This window comes from Protopterus annectens, chromosome 2.part0 (genome assembly GCF_019279795.1).
Source record: "Protopterus annectens isolate FY-2018-M chromosome 2.part0, PAN1.0, whole genome shotgun sequence".
NCBI lineage: Eukaryota > Metazoa > Chordata > Ceratodontiformes > Protopteridae > Protopterus > Protopterus annectens.
This window is the reverse complement of record NC_056728.1, coordinates 862,557,621-862,579,302: the sequence shown is the minus strand read 5'-3', so window position 1 is coordinate 862,579,302 and position 21,682 is coordinate 862,557,621. Positions and strand designations below refer to the sequence as shown.

Below are 21,682 nucleotides of genomic sequence, written 5' to 3'. Positions count from 1 at the left end.
CAGAGTCCTCATAGGGAGGGAGAGAATATCCCTGATCAGAAGAGGAATCAGAGGAAATGGAAACCGGGTCAGAGGAATCATAATCAGTGTCTTGCCTAGGCCTTTTGTCAGGAGGGGGATGGGAACCCCTGGTTACAGTAATTAGGTCTTCGGCCATTTTAAGCATCTGTTTCTTTGGTATGGATGACTGTTCTGGAGAATGCTGTACTTGTTTCCTTGTCTTTAATGGTGTTTTTGACTTTGCCTTTGCTGCTGTGGGCTTAATTGTAAGCTGAGAAGCCGATGCCTGCTCAGCGGCCCGGACCCATCTGAGGGTATAGTTTCCATAGGCCCAATACCTTGAGTTTCCACAGGCCTCGGTGTCTCCACGTGGCTGTCGGTTACAGCCTGTGGCTCTGAGGTAGCAGGTGTCATGGGCTGCAAAAGCACCTCAATGAGAACCGGCGACTGGCCTAGAAGAGGCTTTGTCGTCGGTTTTGGACCTCGGATGCCTGTCCTTTTCTTTGCCTTTGCGTTTTTTATAAATTCCGGTTGGTTGTTCCGACGGCATTATGTAATTAAACCTTCGGCCAAAATAATGTAAAGCAAAATCAAACCGATGTTTAATAGTGCGTTTATTGAATCTAGCACAAAGCCAACAACTAGTAACGTTGTGGTCAGGGCCTAGGCAAGGAATACAGTAAGAGTGAAAGTCCTTATGAGGTATTTGCTTCCCACAAGAAATACACTTATTAAATTTTACTGACACCGGTCTGGAGCAAGAAAAAGTTTCCCCAATGGGGTACTTAGCTTTATTAAAGACTTTGGTTCTGAAACTCAATTTTGAAAATCTCAGGAGTCGGCCGACCGGCACTTGCGAACTACTTTTGCTTCAGGCACCGCGCGGCAAGAAAGACTGAAGAAAATGGCATTGGTTGCAACTTTTATACCCCTGGCGCACTGACGTCAGGGAAGAGGCGACAGCAACAGACGCCGGACCAAGACTTTGGAACTCAGGCCAACTGCGGGTCGCCTGCCAGCAGGATAACCCAAGTGTAATGACTGCAACAGTGAAACATGATCAACATCATTGTAGAGAGTGTTCGGTTACCTGAGACACAGAGGGAATTAAAGAACACAGTTATGTCTTTGTCTCTGAGGAATGGAAATCAGCAATTAACTTTTGCATATTATCAAAAGAAGCCAGCAGAAACTTGGACACGAGAGCCTGACAATTCACTACTCTGAAAGCTAAGGTAGAAGAATAAACTCTTCCAAAATTAATCAAATGTTTTTGTAACTTTATCAGAAAGAATAGGTTTGGTTAGCTGCCAAAAAACTGTTTGGTAGAAGTTTTTATTTATTTATTTATTTATTTTAGCAGAAGATGGTTTTGACAAAAAAATCACTGCAGGGCTTGATCTGGGGTTAAAATGAGGAATTTGTGGGTTTGACAAATTTGTCAGAAGTTTTGGTGGCAGGAAATTGACTGGCAGGCAAACTCAGGCCTCCCAAGCAAGCATCCTCTAATGTTGGCAAGAGTGCAGGAACAGCTGCAGACTGTGGAAAACCCTCCTGTAACAAAGTCATAACACTTCTGCTAGAATTCTGGAATTTCTTTTGCTCCACTGAAACAACTCTTTCATTCTAGCTAAGTACCAGAAAACCTCTTGACTAGAATCTAAAGAAAAACATTTTCACACTCAGATTCCTTCTCCTGTGAAGTAGGTAATTGAGAAAGACCTTCTCCTGTGAAGTAGGTAACTGAGAAAGACAATCTAAATCTATTTACTGTCTGTCCCTTAGACTGAGAATCAGAATCTAAGAGAGAAGAAAATGTTTCTTTTAAAATTCTGAGTGTAACAATTTGCAGACTGAGTTATAAAATAATCCCTTAGCAAAATCCAGCAAATCTTTGCTCATCCTATGAAAAAAAAAAGAGAGAGAGAAGAAAAATGCCTAACTTTATGTCTTCTTTTCCTAGGAAACCCCCCATAAAAGAATAACCTGAGGATGTGTCCTTTCCCCAGGAATCAAGCTCCTCAGGGCAGCTTCACAGTACAGCATCATTAGCTCCATCCTCAGAGCCCAAGCTTGGTTCTTCTTTGCCTGAAGGGCAGATGAACAGGTGCAGTTGAAGTGGTCTCCGGGTCCTTAGTGGCGTCTCAGGGAGCAACACCAGAGGGATCGAGAGAAACTGATGAGTGCTCTAAGGTACCTGAAATGGCCATTGCAGTCTCTCACTGTTGTCTGCGACAAAAAAGAAACTGGCATGAAGATGGAAGCCACCCATATACCTTTTTTCGTTTTGCAGTTCAGGGAGGGAAGAACCAAAGAAATTGAAGCCTTGTCCATTTCCCTCCAAAAATAGCCTGACAACCGAGAAACAAAGCCTTGGACAGTCAACTGTACAAACTGACTTTAAAAAGTTTGAAGAAAATTGTGTAATGACAACCCCCATAACCTCTAATCCTAGCCCTGAACTAGAAACTTTGACAGAAAAGTAAATTTTTTTCTCACAAATTAAATAAACTTTTATAAGGTATTTTCTCATAGGGAACCATGCTTAAAATACAACTTTTAAGGTAAAACATTAGTAACAACTGCTAAAAAAAGAAGGCATGTCTTATCATAACATTCCATCTGTGTTTTTGATCTTCACTAATCCCTGACTGTGGGCTCGGTTCTGAGCCTCGGAACTGACTGACGTTTAATTCAGCTCAAGCCTTCCAAACTCTCGAGCTAGGTTTTACACATAATACTCTTCTCAAAATTACCTCAGATCGAGTTTGCCCAAAACAGTTGCAGAACAATAGCAAATATGAATGAGAGACCTGATATGTGTCCCTAATACGAAGCCAGTTATGTAAAAATTCAATCCACTAAGAGTCTTAGGCAGGGGGAAGGAGGTGGGGCAATGTCAAGGATTAGTGAAGATCGACAACACAGATGGAACGTTATGGTAAGACATAACTTCTTTATCTGATGTTGTCAATCTTGACATAATCCTTGACTGTGGGACAGAGTCCCTAGTTACCTGAATCTTGGGAGGTCTCATAGAAGAATATTCCTAAGCACCATCGAACCGAATGATGCTTGTCCCCTACAGAACTGATCCAATTTGTAATGAGTGATAAAGGTATGAGGAGAAAACCAAATGGCTGCTGCACAAATATCATCTAAAGAAGCTTTGACATAAAAAAACTGCAAACATTTCACCACTCTTGTTGAGTGTGCCTTCACTGGGCGTGAAAGACAGAGCCCTTCTGATTAACTGATAAATGTGACACAATCTCTCAGCTATTTTTCTAAAGTAACCTTAAAAAATGAGTTACCTAAAGAAAGTGAGGAAAAGGCAACAAACAGTTTGTCAGATTTTCTGAAATCCTTCGTTCTGTGTAGATAAAAATGTAGCTGTCTGTGGACATCTAATAAATGAAGGGAATACTCCCCTTTATTACAAAAATTAGGGAAAAAGACTAGTAGCTGAATTGTCTGACTGATATTAGATTCTGAGACTACCTTCGGTAAAAAGGATGGATTAGTCCTACGGGAGACCCTATCTTTGTGAAATATTATGTAGGGCGGTTTGTAGGACAAGGCCGGAAGTTCAGATACTCTTCTGGCAGATGTAATAGCCACTGAAAATAAAGTTTTCAAGTCAAAAACTTTAAGTCACAAGTAGCTGATGGTTCAAAAGGAGACAAAGTAAGGGACTGAAGAACTAGTGTTAGATCCCAAGGAAATGGAGGTCTTAACATTAGGACTCCCTTTAAAAAGGCTTTACAAAGTTTGTGTGACAAAGGATGACCCATTAAACCCTGTATGGAAGTTCGAGATTGCTGCAAGATGGACTTTAATTGGTGAGGTAGATGAACCAGAGTGATAAAGGTTAGCTAAAAAATCCAAAGTTTTGTGAACAGGGTTCAAATAAGGACCAAGTTCATTCATAAGACCCCAACTTGCAAATTTTTCCAATTTACTTTAATACAGTTTCCTAGTTAAAATTTATGATGGGCTACAATGATTTGACGGACAGGGGAGGAAAGGGAAGGATGCCTGTCAATCATGGGAATTGGAGAAGCCATGTCGTGAGCTTGAGATGGAGTTTCGGATGAGCCATGCCCTATGGATGAGACAGCAGATCTGGGGCTGGGTCCAGTATTCATGGTTTCTGAAGATGAGGCCAAAGGAAGGGAAACCAAACTTGTGGAGGCCAAAAGTGGTCAATGATGATTACCGAGTTCTCCAGCTTCTTGGCTTTCTTTAGAAACTGTGAAATTAAGGGAGTTGGGGAAAGGCATAGAGAAGACCAAGGGGCCAATCATGGAGAAGAGCATCTCTGGGTGACTCCCCCTGGAAGGGGGGATTAGGGCAAAATAACTGCTGCACTTGTTTAGAGGGGACACAAAAAGATCACAACAAGGTTGGCCCCCAGTGATGAAAAATCTCTTTCGCCACCACAGGATTGAGAGACTACTTGGTAAGGCATGAGAAAGGTTCTGCCCAGTTTGTCCACTATCACATTGGAGCTCCTCAGAATGTGAGAAAGCCGTTGGAAGAAACTGCCAAACTCTGAGGGCTTCTTGACACAGTGGGTAAGATATGGCTCCCCCGTTTGTTGATATACCAGACTACCAACATGTTGTCCATCTGAATTGCTACTGTTCCTAGAGGAAGAGCATCCTGAAATGCTTGCAATGTTAACAGCATTGCCCTCATCTCTAGAATACTGACGTACAAGTTGGCCTCCAGTTGGAACCACATGCCTTGGACTGTCCTTCCCAGATAATGCCCCCCCCCCCACCCTGTCTGGGAGGCATCTGTGTTCACTATGGCATGGAACTGCAGAAGGATGAATGATTGGTCCAAAAGAATCTTGGGAATGGAGATATCATGATAGATCCTGTTTGCAGCAATTGGTAATCAAGATGGGGTGAGACATTGGATGATCTATCAGAGACCACTGGGAGGCTAGTAACCATTGTAAGATTTGCATGTGATATCTTGCTAAATGAATGCGTGATCGAGGCTCCCTTCGAGCCTAATGCTTGTAGGACTAATCTAGCTGGAACACTTTTGCTTTGGATAATTTGGTTGACCTGAGATCTGGTCCTTTGTAGCCTTTCCAGTGGGAGTGAAGCAATTCCTGCAACTGTGTTCAACATGGCTCTGATGAATTCTAGTTCTGAGGGTTGAAATTTGACTTTTCATAATTTACTGAGATGCACAGAGATGCAAAGTGTAATCTCTTGCCCGTTCTATCTAACGCCTGGTAGTAGCAATGAGGAGCCAGTCGAGGTATGGAAAAACTCAAAATCCTTGCAGTCTGAGATGAGCTGCTACCACTGCCAGGCATTTGGTGAACACCCTGGGGGCTGAGGTGAGTCCACAGGACAGTGCTCTGAACTGGAAATGACTGGCTCTCAGCCAAAAGCCCAAGAATGTCTTGGAGCGTCTGTCCATTTTTATGTGGTAATACATGTCCTGGAGGTCTATAGAGCACATCCAATCATCCTTTTCCATAAATGGGAGAATAGACTGTACAGAGACCATCTAAAATTTGGTTTGCTGTACTGCCTTGTTGAACTAGCTGAGATCCAAAATGTGTCACCAGTCCCCTGTTTTTGGGCATTAAAAAGAATCTCGAGTAAAACATGGATCCTATTTTGTCTGGTGAGACTTTCTGGATGACTCTTTTGTCGGGCAGTTTTTGAATTTCTACTATTGCTGCTTGCCTGTGATTGGGTGGAACATCCAGGAGTCTTTTTTGGAGGTTTGGATTTATAGAAAGTGGAATATTGTAACCGCTGGATACAATTCCTGACACCCATTTGTCCGAAGTTATTAGTTGCCAGGTGGGTTGGTGCAGAGATAACCACCCCAATTGCCTCCAGAGGCAAGCAGGCCTCCGCTCAGAAGTAATGGCAGGAAGCACCAGAGAAGGAATCTCTGGACCCCTGGTTCTGTGGGCCAGTTCTGCCTCGAGTGGCATCTTGCATTACTTCCCCCTCTGGCCCAGGGAAAGACTTTGCCATGTGAATCCTGGAAAGGCCCTTGGGATTTTTTAAACCATAGTCTTCCCCACTTCTCTGGCTCCTAGAATAAGGCGGTTGAGGAGTGGAGAAATGTATGCCTATGTGAGAGAGAGTCTTCCCGTCTTTCTGACATCTGGCCAGAGTATCTTTTACCTTAGGACCAAAAAGGGATAATTCGTCAAACGGAGTGTTAACAAATGATGCTTTAAATGTCTCTGCAAAATCTCACAAGCGCATCCAGGAGTGCCTTCTAATGGCTATGCCTGAACCTGCCACTCTTGTCGATCCTTCAGCTGCGTGGGCAATCAGCCTCATGGAAGAGCTGGAAATTGCTTTAAGGGTAGTGAGCAGAGAAGCAACTTTGTCCCGTACCTCTTCAGCTACTGCTCCTGAGAGGGTATCCGAGAGTTCTTTGATTACATCTCTCTGTAACCTTGTAAAGTGTGCCATGTAGTTCAAGGACCTGAGAGCAAAGGTCAATGAATCGTAAATGCGTTTCCCAAACCTATCCATAGTCCTAGACTCCTTGTTAGGAGGATGGATAGTTGGACTTTCCTTAGCAAGTTCTTTCTTAGTGGCTGCCGCTACCACCATGGCACCCACGGGTATGCCTTTGGACCAATGTTGCTTTTCTTTGGGGGCAGAAAAGATCCCGTCAGGTCTTTTGGGGATTGGTTTGATGGAGTCGGGCATCTCTCATGCCCGCTGAGTGATCAGTTTAATAAGTTTGCCAGTGGGTGGAGAGATCCAAGAGGTAGAAGGCCGGGCATGAAAAGCCTTCAGGTATACAGACTCCTCCAAAGAAGGCTGGAGGGAAGACCAGCCACCCCTCTGCTTCAGGATCTCTAGGATTTCCCCGAAGGAAACATTATCAAGGGGTGACCTGGGGGAATCTTCACTTTCATCAAAGTCAGTATCTTTGGTGAATGACTCTTCTGGGGAGTCTAAGTGCTTCATCTTGCACTTTTTCTTTGCAGGTACTTCTTCAGGGGATGTTTCTTGGAAGTATCCAAAGAAGAAACCACCAAAGAGGGACTTTCCTGGGGCTTTTGTGCCCTCTGTCCCAGGGAAGAGGCAGATGGAAGCTCTGGTTAAGGAGATGTAGAAGTCTGGCCCAATAGGGATGGCAGAGACTGCGAGTCCCCAGTGGACAAGGCCTTCTCCATGATTTGGAAGACTGGCCCTCCTGTAGGGGGATGGAGACCAGAACAGAGGTCCCACCCCACACCAAGGAGGCAACCCCTGAAACAGAAGGCTGAGTCTCATCCAACAAAGGCCGAAGCACCGATGGTCATGGAAGGCTCTGAACTTAATGAATTTGATTTATGCACCTTGGAACCGGTCAGGGAGTCTTGGAAGGAAATATCAATCATGGTATTGAAGAAAATACCTAAATGGGTAAAAAGTAGTACTAACAATGGTACTGAGGAAAGGACTACCAATGGTAGTGAAGTAGAGTGATGGAGAGATACAAACGCTATTAAGATAACAAGAGTAGCAGGTAGAGAAAAAAGGACACTAGAGATAAAAGGGAGACTTTATAAAAGAGAAAAAATATATATTTTAAAGGAAAAAACTTACTTTAAATGTAAGCCAAAGTGTGAGAGTGGTCACATGCATCTGACGCACGAAGCGGCAAATGAGATCGGAGGTAATTTTGAGAGGAGCATTATGGGTAAAGTATCTTGAAAGTTTGGATTTATGAGCTGAAATAAACAACTGAGTCAGTTTCCAAGGTTCGGAACAGAGCTCACAGTCCAGGATTATGTGAAGACTGACATCAGATCACCAGTTTTAACCCTTAGCAAGAATATATGATAAAATAGAAGGTATTCTCCAATGGGGTACTTATCTGCCCAGCCTTGTAGAAACACTAACTGACCATCAATCAATCAAGGCCTGCCAGAAAGAGGGCACTTTACCAGCAAGAAAGCACTGAAGATTTGTCACCTTAATGGTTGACTTTGGGGGCAAAGGAATAGGGCAGTAATAATACTGACTGCGAGAGAGGCTCCAACAGTAATAGAAGAGAGGGAAAAAAAAAAACAATAATGGTGGCATTGTATTACTATGGGGTTACTGGCAGGGCAGGAGTCATGTATTCATATTTTATCTAAAATAGTAGTTATGTTCTTACTATAACAATTGATCCTTTCAATTTGATCCACCTGATATGATTAATGGGTCTTCAAGCTGCTTGTCAGATCTGATTTTGCATGACTAGTGTTTAAAATAGTGTTTAAAGCTTCATTAAACTTTTTCCCCTCCGATAATTCTTTGGTGTAGCCAGCCTCCTCAGATCAAGTCTGCTGCCTAATTCAGAAATAAAATTGCAATGGAAAGAGGAAATACACTGGAGAACAGCTTCTACTTGGTCCTTCATGTATCCTGTCAGTGACAATTTGGCAAGAGGATAGAGGGAGAGGATGTCATATTGGATGTACCAGAATGAAAGTATTCAACATTATGGTAAGTATGTAAATACCATATCCTATTCATTCAGTCAGTCTTGTCTGATCCAAGTAACGGATCGAGTCCCAAACTACCTGTGTACTTGGGTGGTATCATGGCAGGAGATCCTTTGGAACAGTGGATCTGGAAATGACATCAGGTTTATAATGTTTAATAAATGCGTGTGCAATGTAGACCAGGTTGCTGCAGCACAATTCTCTTCCACTGAGGAATTTCTGTAAAAGTCTGTTCAAGTCCCTATAGAACTGGTAGTATGAGCTTTTGTTTTTTTTTTTTTGGGGGGGGGGGGGCTTGTTAGGAGAGAAAGAGATAAAAAAGATGAGCATCTTTTCCTTATATATTTAATTCTTTGAACAGAGAGTGGAAAACTGTCTATGGGCATCTTTGGTATGAAGGATATACTCTCTTCGACTGGAAGGTTTGGAAAGAAAACAAGTATAAGAATTTGCTGGTTCACAGTAATTTCCAAGACGACCTTGGGAATAAAAGGAGGGCTTGTTCTTAGGGGTGTCTTTATGTAAAACTAGATGGTGGATTTAAAACGCAAGGCTTGCAAATCAGAAACTCTTCTTTCTGAAGTAAATGCAACAAAAGAGAAAGTCTTCCAAGACAAGAATTTTAATTTCATGGAAAAAATGGATTCAAAGTGACTTTTAGTTTAGACCTCACACAAAGTTAGGATAAAAATCAGGAACTGGTTCCTTTAGTGGAGTACCTTTAAAAGCCTTGCACAACTTGTGAGATGCTACAGAACAGGAAGCAAAGCCACTATGACAACTGGATATGGAGGCTTGTTGCGGTTTTATAGAACAGTTGCAGCTTAAGTCAAAAAGTTTGAAAGGAACTGAAAAATATCAGGTTTGTTGGAATGTAACCTCAGAGTAATACTGCATTACACACACAGGTCATATTGCCACTGTAATAAGTTTTACCAGTTGCCACAACTGTCACAAAACATGTTCTTTTTCATATCAACTCAAATCTGATCAAAATAGTTCTAGGTTTGTCATATATCCTCTTGCTTGAGAATAATAATAATAATAAATAAATAAAACTTTCTCAATACCCAACCAAGTGCTTGTGAAGCCTTCTACTGTGCCACCTTAGTTTTATTAAGTCCAGCAATTTTATCCCTTCCTCTCCTTCTAGTACTCTAACCAGTCACAGTTTTATTTCTACAAGCTTCACTCTGCACAGGCACCAACTGCTGTTTAACACAATCCACCTACCCAACAGTCTATCACCTTGTCTAGAATTCTGTCAATATGCTGTTTAAGGGGTGCCATAAAAATTTACTAATCCAAGCAATAAATTGGCATCCAATCTTAACTCCTTCTGGTCAACACTCACAAACTGGATGCAACCTAATTAAATGCCACAGATCATACTTGATTTGAGCTAACACTCTTGTCCTTTTCAAATAAATTTTTTGTACCTTCACATACCTTAACGGAGGACTGCAATTCTTGCTCCACTTCAGTAACCATCTCTTCCTAAAAATTCCCATCTCCTGCATTTTTTCCAGCTCATCTGGTGTAATTTAACTTCACTGACCTAGTTTTAAAAAAATGCTGAATTTTTAAATTTTATTGTACTTGTTGCCAAGGGAAATAATTAACCTCTTGAAGCACCACAATACTCTTTTGTCCATGGCTTTCTCTGTCTAACCAGTGAGTGTAGCAAAGTGTATGGGTCTTCTAGGACATGTATTGCATTGGACAGATCACAGAGATGTCTGCCTAGAAAGAATGCAGAGCATGGCAGGCCAATTAGTCAAAAGCTTACATGTCATGTAAAATACTAATATTTGATGGAATGCTTTGAAAGCAACATTTGTGTAGACTGCTTTTTCAAAGGAAGGTATATCACATGATATGAATTCTAGGTCACTTGGATATTAGCAACTTTTAAAACTATGCATGCCATATACTACACTATTTTTATAGTAAATAGTATGCATTACATTACACTGACTGTTTTCAATGAATCTCAACTCTACACTTAATACTTCATGGGGGGGTATAGAGGTGCTGGAAGCTCTCTGGATGTATAGTCAACACTCACAACCTTTGACCTTAAGGAGGAAAGACAGTAAATTCCCCTAACCAGAGTTCAACTTTCAGACAAGTGGTAGAGGACTTTGCTGTTTCCATACTAAACAGACAGACCCATGAATAAGTATGAAAGGATTCACTCTCAAAACTGGACAGGGATTGAGTGGCAGTCATAAGCTCAATCATTCACTAGCTGAGGGTGTGTCTGCAGCATGTAAGGGTCCAGTCTGCCATCAAATGGTGGACTTGGAAACTTTAGGAGACTTGGACATTTTTCAAGGAGCAGAAGGAGAAGGCCAGTCATACCATGGGTGAATTTGTGGATAACTATCCAGTTGTTCAACTACCTTTTGAAGGAAAACAGTGTGCCACACTGCTTAATTTTGAGTTTAAGTTTGTTCAGAGAAGGGGTAAGCAGTGCCTGACTAAATCTGTCTCTTCACCATGTTTTGTTCACCTGCTGAAGCAGGTTGACATGCCTGGTTTCAGTGCAAGAAAGACCGTTTGAACCTCTCTTGATAGCTCTTATCTTTTATGCCTGTGATCTTTTTACTTAGAAACCTCTGGTTTCATATGTTCATAGATAAGTACAAGGCTAGCTACTCTTGCAAACCATATTAAGCTTAGCAAATTTTCCTTTTTGTGCTAGAAATAACCTCTCCCATTCAGTTATAGACTGGTTTTACCCCTATGGTCGATAATTATACATTACCCTTTAATGAGAACAACTGGGATCCTACCATAGATGATCTGAGGGAACCCACAAATGGGATAAAGCATTTAGGAGCTGACACTTTCCATCAGTAGTACAGGGTGCAGTCCTGGGGTAAATTGTCCATTTCTCATCCAGAGATCTAAACTGGTATGAATATGGACACGGATGAACTTTGTTTTACATGGATGGGGAGTGTGTTCCACAGCAGATGTATCTTCTACAAGATACACCTGTCACTCCAAATCATTCTGCTGCTGTTGCAAGAAGAGGTTTAGATCCCTAGACTGAATGTTTCTGATCCCATCTGACATGATGATGTGCAGTAAATCCATCAGTAATGGGTTGTAGGATGCCTTGTATGTCAGACACAGGTCACCTCTTAGACTGTAGGATACACAGTATAGTGACGGGAATATGTCGTTTAGGCCTTGTATCCTTTTAGAAAAGGTTTCTTTCCAGTTGCGTGATATGCCTATTAAGATGCATCCCACAAGGGGTACTGTATTTGATAAAAGGACTTAGCAATGTGGACTACAAAGAGGGTAAGAACTTTTTTGAATCTAGATGAAAAACCTTTTGCAATCAGCTACACCAGGTAAAAAAGAATTCCTAACCACCACTGCAACATGATGGTCAATGGCAAGGTATCTTTTTTTGTTCCACGGTCTTTTACCACACTCATTTTGAAGCACAGTGCTGTCTGTAGAATAAGCTAGATAAAGAATCATTTAACCAAATGTGATATTACACTTGCAGCGTTTACTTTTAAGCTGATTTTTGAGCATCAGTTGTTGACATGTTTAAGTTTCAGAGCTTCTGTGTATCAGAGGACTTGAGGATGACACCAAGTTTACAGTCATCTGCAAACTTGGTTAGCCAGAGATCCCCATCTGTAATCTGGAAATCTGAAATGTTGATGATGAATAGCAGGAGTCCCAGCATGTAGTCCCGAGGAACACTACTGATCACCTTCACACTTACTGAGGATGCACCTGCCATGGGTTCTATCCTTCAACAAATTTTCTATCCACCTAAGTAGGAGTCAATTCAGAGTTCACTCAGTTTGCTTACGACATTAAGCACGTGGCATGGTGTTATGGTGTAGAAAGCCTTAGCCAGGTCACGCTATGCTGTATGGACAAGCACATCCCCTTGTCCATGGCTTGCGTTACTCTCTCAAATACACTGACCAGATTCATTAGTCAGGATCTACCCTTAAGGCCAAACTGCTAGGGATCAAACCTTATAAGTTTTCTTACACTATTAATTCAGTTATGACGTCCCATGAGTTTACAGATTAATCAGGCTAACGGGTATGTAGTTTCTGGGGTCAGTGGTTGGTCCAGCTTTGTGACATCACAATAGTTGTGCACCATACTTCGGGGACAAAACACTAGTGGCTAAGCTCAATCTAAATATTTTTAAGACCAGGTTCACTAAGACAAGTTCTGCACTGTTTATCAGGCAACCGAGTTTATTACCAGGTGACCATGGATGACGCAGTTTTCAATTTGGAGAGTACTGTTAGCAAGTGTTCTTTGGAAATGATCAGGGGTTTGAGATTCTGTGGGATATGTGGGCTTTCTATAGTTATTTTGAGGGTGAAATATGCACTGAACTGGTTTGCTAGTATGTTGGCCATCTCTACTGGATCTGAGTAGGTAGCACCTTTTTGAATAAGTGCCGAGCAATACTGGGCATTATTCCTTAGATTTCCTAATCTAACTAAAGAAGGATCTGTAATTATAGTTAATGGCATGCTTATGGATTCTTGATGGTGTTTGCTTTAATTCTTTCAGCAGCTTTTTTATATTAACCTTGACTTGATGGTTTTGTTTTGGAGTACAGTTTAAGAACCATTTTTCTTTTATTCTATTTTTATTAATATACGTGGACCATCAAGCTGGTTTACATTTAAACTTTCCCACTTTATCTGGATCTGGTGGGGACTACCAAGCCAATGCATTTATCCAAGTGCTCAAAGAGTTTTTATAACTCCTTGCTGTGTCATTATCCTGACTGAAACAGTTAAACTCAAATTTTGAGACTTGATCAAAGCACTGTAGAACATCATTAGGTTTGAAGTCTCTAAACTTTGCAATGTTTGTATCAAACTACATGGAAATGTTGAAGGAAAATGTTACTAGATTGTGATTGGAGTTAACTGGAAAAGGAAGTACCCAGAGGATAGTTGATATCAATACCATGTTGGTCAGGACCAGTTCTAGAATATTCTATTCTCAAGTGATGGTTTAATAAAGATGTCTCTTATTTAAAAAAAAATTAATAATTTATGTAATATTGCTTAGGTTATATGATATATAACAACATATGTGAAGTATAATGTTTATGTTAATATAGTTTTATACGAATGTAAATTTGCCTATGTCACAAACTGATTATTCAATACAGGTGTTTGGAGAAAATAATATTCTATTCTCTAGCGTGTTCTTTGAAATAAAGGAATTCTGGGGTGCAACTTACAGATGAAATATAGGTATCCCAGTTTACCATTTCTGAGTTCTGTCTGGGACCATACAAGGGAAGTCCAACAGCCTATCTCTGCACTGCTTTCCTCTTTACTGCAGCCATCTATTAGCATTCAAGACAGACCGCCTTTGTTTATCCTCTCTTGTAATCTGGTGACCAGAGAAACTCTTTCATGACTTTTTTAAACACCTTTATTTATTCATCATGTTATTAATTTTGTAATGTGCATTCATAATAAAATATCACATTAAGACTTTCCTTTAGCATGCATGCTCTGTTATTCACCACATTAAGGCCTCTCAAAGCAAAAGATACAGCTGCTGAAAGACCTTTGGATTGTATGCAATGGAAGGTCTGATTATCAGGAAATTATTCTACGGGTGGCATCACTTTACAGTTTAAGAGATGATGTTTACACCAAACTACCAGAGTCACAACAGGAGAAAGCACATTCAATCCTTTAAGAAATACCAGATTAAAGCGATACAAACAACAAACAAAATGTTCATGGACTGAACTGACAAGCAACAAGGTATGTGACGTGAAACACTGCGACAGCAGTCAAATAGTTTACAGGATTATTATGAAAGACATTTAAAAACAGTTTACCACACCAAGATATTACGGAGGAAATACTGACTGCAACAGAAAAAGTTGTACAGAAAATGCAATACAGCATGGTTTCAAGTCATGAGTTAATAACCACAATAAATCTTCTGCTACTTTCTCCAATATCAAGCAGGCTCCCTGAGTTACATCTCTAAGGTATGTGCATAAAGAAACAATCTTACCTTAATGAACAGAATGCCAATTTTGAACATTCTTTGTACAACACATGCACTAAATTGAATTTATATGTTGGGAGACAGGAAACACAGAAGTAACTGATGCAGACTGCCCAATTCAAGAAACATTGTTGCAGGATGCTATTTATGCTGCTCTCCTCAAATTTAATAGAAAAAGTGTAAGCTTGTACTTGTTGATGAATGTTATACTATTAGAAAAACTTTCCAGATAAAGACATATAAAGTACAGTTTTGTACCTACCATAAATGTAGATGTCCGAACTGGATAGCATCTGCAGTCATAACAAGTGGGTTGTCCTCCTGTCGCCAGCAGCCTGCAGCAGGGGATTCCAAAGTCCGGTCCAGTGTTTCTTGCCCCAGCCATGCCAGCCCCTTCTTAGGGTAAAGAAATTTATAGATGTGAATGTTTCCAAATAGATAGAAAACACAACACAAATATGTACTATATATACAATATATATACAAAAAGATACACTAAGACTCCCCCCAACAGCTAGCTATTGGGAGGGTAAACACCTAGTACCACAGACTGACTGCAGATGCTATCCAGTTCGGGACATCTACATTTATGGTAGGCTAAAACTGTACTATGCTTCATGGATGCATCTGCAGTCATAACAATAAGTGGGTAGAATACCATAGCCAACTAGGGGAGGGAAAAGGTAGATTATGTGGTGTTTAAGATCCCCTGCAGTACAGCAGTGGTGGCAAACCCCTCGTCTCGGGAATAAAGAGGCAAATTATAAGGGGCTGCAAATGTATGCACGGAGGTTAAGAAGGTGGTAGTGGTGGTTGCCCTTGTAGAATGAGGTCTTATGTTCTGTGGAATTGGTTTTCCATGGAAGGAGTAACAGTATGGTATGCAATTTCCTATCCATTTTGAGATTGTCTGTTTTGGAAATAACTTTCCTTCCCTCCTGTTGCATAGGCTACGTCTTTCTGCTATTTTTGTTCTGGCCAAGTAGTAAGCGTAGCTGTCTATGTACATCCAAGGTGCAGTATATCTTTTCCCCTCTGTTTTATTGTTGGGAAAGAAGAAGGTAGGTGGATTGCCTAGTTTAAAAGATCTGGATACCACGCATAAATGTAGGATTAGTCCTCAAGGACCACTCTATCTTGGTGGAAGATTAGAAGGGTTGCACTGCCATTAAGGCCCTGTAGTTCTGAACCCTCCTTGCTGAAAAGTAATTGCCAGTAGAAGCAGTTTTTCCATGACAGGTGTTGTAGGTCTGCTGTTGCTGCTGGGTTCAAAGGGATAGTGTCAACTTTCTACAAAGTTTAAGTAGTTTAAGTCCCTAATGGTGGTTTCCTTGGAGGTTTTTTACATTCTTTCCTCTGAGGAACTGCCTCCTGCAAAAGGTGCTAAAAAACAGGAGGATCAAAGCTGTATTCTGCTGAATAGCTGATGCATGTATCTTTGATGGGAGGAGTAGGACAGGCCTGAATGAAAGAAGATACCAGATACTCCAGTGAGAATTAGGCATATTATTGTTGTGACACATCTTTTTCCTCTTCGTAACAAAAATGACAAACCTTTTCCATTTTCCAGCATTCTTCTTTTTTCTTGTTAGTTTTCTAGCCAAAGAATAATGTCTTAATCTTCTTTGGGGTTGCTGGCTTAGCTGTTGCTATGTGATGACCAGTGTTTGCAGCGGTCTGTTTTTTTAGGTTTGGATGTATTGTGAGTTGTTGTTTAGGTTTACAAGGCAAAGGGTATAGGTATTGGCCATGTTCATGACATGCTCTAGGGTACCAGTGTTGTTCTGGTGGCCAGTTTGGGGCTGGCACTATCAGGGTTATCTCTCCTTCTTTTTTTGGCTTTTAGTAGTACCTTTTGTATCAAAGGAAGAGGAGGAAAGCTGTCAGGAGCTTCCAGATCAAAAGGGAGGGGAGTCCCAGTCCAGGTGCTAGTGGGGTGGAATCCATGTTGTGGTGCAGAATTTTGCTGTGCAGAATTTGAGATGGAGATATAGAGCCATGCCCTCCATTTTTCCCATTTCTTTGAGATGGTGTGGGTCTGTTTGTCGCCGAGATCTGCTTCCGGGCATTTTCGAGTTAGTATGTCTGTCTCTGTATTTCTTGTGTCTGCTAGTTTTCCCTCTAGTAAATCAAATAAGCTGAGTGAAGAATCCTGCATAGAGGCACAGGGTCATTCATAGGGTATAGAATAGGTGCCTCCCTATTTGAGAGCCTCTCCTCTTGGTTGATTGCCATAACTGTGGTGTTGTCTGTTTTGAGGAATGGTTTGAACTTTTGGATGCCAGTTTTACTGCCAGCATTTCTTTTTTAGATTGATGCAGGTGAGTTGATCCTGTGTCCACAACAATCCACGCTTTGTTTGTCATGTGGCATCCCCGGTCATCCTAGGTCTGGTGTTTGTGTGATGGTCTGGCTTGTTGACATCTCTTGAGCAGGCCAGGCCTGGGCTTGGGCTGGCATGTCATACTCCACCATAGGAACTTTGTTTTAAGCATGGTGGGATTGGGTCTGTTTCTAGACTGGCACTGTAGTTTCCTCATATGTAGTCTGGCAAATGGGACCAAGATTATGCATGATGCCATGATGCCCAAGGCCTGTAAAAATTTTTTTCTTTAACTTGTTGTTCAGTTTTGTTAGTGCCAAGAAGTAAAGAGAGTTCTTTTTTTTTTCTGTGGTCAGGAATGCCATTTGTTGTACTGTGTCCATGAACCTGCAGGAAGTCTTTAACAGTTTGAACAGATTTTTGCCTTTTCTTCCATTTTCTTCATAACCTGCTGCAGGTGGTGTAAACAAAACAAACTTGTTGTCAGGGAGCATCTAGCAACTTAGCTTTAACATGATCCCCGGGCAAAAGCTTGTTCCTTTAGCCATGCTTGTCTCTTCACCCTGTCATGGCTGGTGTCTAAAAAAAACCTCAGTGCGTGCATCCATTTTATTTTTTGGAAGCCTTGCTAACCTGTTGTATGTTATTTACCATCTCTCTATATATTTCTTTTCTTTAGATTCATCAGTAGTTAGCAAACTCTTGGTATTGTATCATGTGAACTGACAGTTTAAAGCTCTAGCTGAGAGAGTAGCTGAAGTGTAGTTACCCCATCTGTCTAGTGACCTTGCTTCCCTTTCAGAAGGAATAGGGATTTTGTCCTAAGTCGAACTGTTCTTTCTGGTGGGGAAGCAGCTGGAATGGATTCTTCAGCAGTCTGATTCATCAGCAGGGCACTGATTTAGTAGGGCTAAGGCCTTAATGGACACTGCTGGTGTCTGATAAGTCTTGTAGCTAAACAAGGCAGACAGTAAGAGTGGAAATCTTATGGGTATTTGTTTTTTTCAGGTTAAAACACAATTGTTAACTTTTCTGACATCGGGCTGAAGAAGAAAGAGTCCCCAAAGGGTACTTAGAAGTCTTACATCTTCTGCTTGCAAGAAAGACTGAGGAAAATGGCGTCGGCTGATGCGACCAGCAGAGATGGCTGCCTGACGACAGGACAACCCACTTGTTATGACTGCAGATGCATCCATGAAGGACATCTAATCAATTGCTGGAAAATATATATGCAGCAAAAGCTAGGCCATGCCCATAAGCATGCTCGACTACTGGGAGGGGTTGTGACCTCACGCATTCTGCCACTTGCACATATTGAGTCCAAAGTCACACAAACATTAAGGCATGTTAAATATAAAGCCACTTGCAATACTGATACTGTCTCATTAGACATCCACACTCAGATGCACAAGCAGAACCCTTCAATCCAGAACATCAGATCAGTGACAAATGCAAATGTCCACCCATCACCACCTCTTGAAAGCAAACCAGTGAATGAGCATTCACTCATACTCATTCACAACACTCCTGCAATACTGCCAGCAGACTTAAAATTCTCAAACCATGTTATGTATGAATTTACAATGCACTGCCTCAACATAACTGGCATCAAAAAACATTTCAAGAGCATCCAAATGAATGTAAGAAGCACATGAGTTTTCAGGAAAAATGAGAGAGACATTTTATAAAAATATTAGTGAAACAGCCAACCAGTTCAGTGAACCTAACTTTCACAAGTCATTGGATACACAGACTGACGGCACACTAAACACAGCCATTTACTGCTATTTTAAGGGCTTTATGCAAGGCATTCAGTCAGTCTGCAAATTTTTTTTAGAATGAACAGCAATTGTAAAGAATAAACTCCATACCAGCCACATTAACAAAGAGTTGGAGACTTGTATTTTTGCACCTAACATGTTCTCTTTGAAGAGTCAGTCATTTATTCTTCCTATACATTTTGGCAAACTAAATGTTTACAATAGTTTCTGTTCTTTCTACAAATGTTGCTAAACTAAATGCATAACTTACACACAACATTCAAAATGTCAATAAAAATAATCATTCAGTGAGTAAACAAATCAGTCTGCTTGAGGACTCAAAATAGTCAAATTGATGGAAACGGTTGCAAAATTTTACGCATATTTCTACTAGAAAATGCAAGGTGGTGCCTCCCTTTTCTATAAACTACCCTGCTCCCAATATTGGGTACAATGAATAAAAAAATGCATTGTGAAAAAATGGAAATATGTAAAAGATAAGTTAATGTACTCCTACATTCTTAAAAACACTTATTAAATACTGTAATTTGCATAAGTATTATTCAAGACTAACTTTTATACTAACCTCTACGGCAAATGTGAGGAAGTATTTGTTGAACTCCTTTGGACTAGCGCGAAGAACATAAAGCCCCTTCTGGTTGCCTGTTTTCCTTAATTTACAAATGGCAAATTCCATCCTATGATAAAAAAATATACTGTTTTATTCAGCTTTAATAAAGTGCGGTAAAATTCACAGAATGAAAAAAAATCTAAAATACCTCAAAACATGCCAGAGTGAGAGAAATGCCAGTCAAATTTATATGAAAGGATTGTACTCAACTGCTACCACATCATGTTCAGCCAACATTTAGACAGCTAAAAGCACCAATACAAAAAACAGAGTAGCTTTCTTTTGGGCCACTCCTGCATTACTCATTCTGGGTAGGGCCTTCACTTGCCCTAAAAAAGAGTGACCTTTATAATAAAACTGTATAGTTTATAATTAAGACAAATTCCCCATCAGGTACTTAATTTCATCTGAAACAAACAATAACACAGTAAGTACATTCTGATTTTAAAACAATATCCATTTAGACGGCATGATCCCAGTCACACACGATGACTTGTGATGTACTGAACCAGTAGAGGTTAATTCTTGCTCAGTTCTGAAACAAAGTATCTCTGTTACCTTAAACTATTTTTTAAATGACATGCACTGACATGCATTTTAAAGTACAGAAAAAGAAAATGGCATAGCCGAACTACAACATGGCTAGAAGAGGAAAATAACAGCATAAACGCAAAGAGTAACAGGAGGACTAACTGATGATGCGTGACTTACCTAAACAACATAATTTTACAGTAATCAGATCATGTCTGCTGTAAAAGTGATGGGAGAAATAAAGATCACAAAATGAACAGCTGCATTCAGGTACAAACAATGGTCTAAATAAATACTATGTATGCCAACAAACTGCTAAGAAAGAACTGAATAAGTGTTGGCAAAGGGCGCCTTCTGACTGGAAATCGAGACAGTGTCTCAAAAAGGAAGAAAGTACCTAAATAGTAAATTTCTACTGGGTTTTGAATGTGATTTGCATGTTATACAAACTCCAGTTGGAAAGTCTGTTATCAAGATGCAAAATAAGATGTTCGGCACCATCTGTGAGCAAGCATGAAATATAGTAAAAGAACTAGTACTGGTTTGCTGGATTACAATCTGGTAATTGCTTTTACTTAAGGTACTGTCAGCAAAGAATCTGAACTGATACAGGTTCGTACAAGTATGATTACATACCAGACGATGCAAACTTTTCCAACACACACCTGTAGAGATCTTCTTACACTATTCCATTGTCTGTTCAAACTGTCAGTTTCTTTAACATTTTTCCAATTACTTCTTGACTCAAAAATGATAGTAGCAAGTATTTCTGGCCACTCATAGGTTCATAGATCAGTATTTGGCTAACTGCCCTTGCGAGTCATTTTAAGCCTAGCCAATTATCCCTTGGGGGACTTGAACCCTGCACTTTGTGTTTCTAAGGCAAACACCTTAACCATTAGGCTACCCTCCCAACCCTTACTTGACTGCCTGCCTAAAGGAATACGAAGTATTCAAATGACAGCTTTAGGATGTGCTCATATGAGGGCCATGACCAAGTCATTCACAAACACAGCAACACAAAAATGAAAAATAAAGGCATAAAAGTACCTAAATCCTGCTCCGTTAAAAGTTCTAAGGGCGAAAGCACTTTGCTACAAAAGAGCAGCCTTTAAGAGCCACCATTATCATAATCATTATTTAACTGCAGTATGTTACTTCCAAATGCTCACACAGCAGATTTTTTTACAAACAAGACAGACAGGAAAGAAGTGAGGGCATGAGCAGAAAACAGTGGTAAAAGGAAAACCGCTATTTAAGGAGTAACATAATGCTGCCCTAAAGGGCAGCTTTGTAGAATGAGGTTCCCAGAGCACCTAACTTGCATACTTTTGCAATAATATGAATGAATAACCAAGTAACTAGTGTACAAATGGCATTTATGGAAATATTTATGCAAAAATATAACCCTAATGGAATACTAGGTTATAAAGGACTGTTTACCTTCAGAGCATCAAAAGGCATCTGTTCTATTCTGTCACAGGCTTAATCCGGTGAACCTTTGCCGTCTCTTCTGTTTATAAAGCAGGAAAAATAGCTGGGTGCAGGATGGCACAGCAGATAAGCATTGTTGGCACACAGCAAGAGGTTCCCTGGTTTGATTTTCGGCTGGGGTGCCTTCTGTGTGGAGTATGCATGTCTTTCCCTGTGTTTATGTGGGTATTCTCTGGGTGCTCAGTTTCTTACCACATTCCAAAGACATGTAGTAGGTGGACCAGACACTAAATTGGTCATAGCTTTGACAGTGTGTGTGTGGTATGGAAGAACTACCGCGGCAGGGCTAGCCACCCAATGTTGCAAACTTTGGCTTTAGATGATTGTCACTGTTAAACTGACACTCCAACCCCATGTGCAAAAATGAGAAAACGAGGTTGGGGATGGATGGATAAAGAAATGGGGGACAT

The 21,682-nt window shown here is 40.6% G+C and overlaps 1 protein-coding gene across 1 annotated transcript in view; it reads right to left on the bottom strand.

Moving 5' to 3' along the window:
- JAK2 (Janus kinase 2) overlaps positions 1 to 21,682 on the bottom strand; it is a 2,444,284-nt gene that overhangs the window by 886,610 nt on the left and 1,535,992 nt on the right. Inside the window, exon 14 of the mRNA XM_044060357.1 lies at positions 19,203 to 19,314. Within this exon, the coding sequence (XP_043916292.1) occupies positions 19,203 to 19,314 (112 nt within the window). The remainder of the gene's footprint in view (positions 1 to 19,202; positions 19,315 to 21,682) is intronic.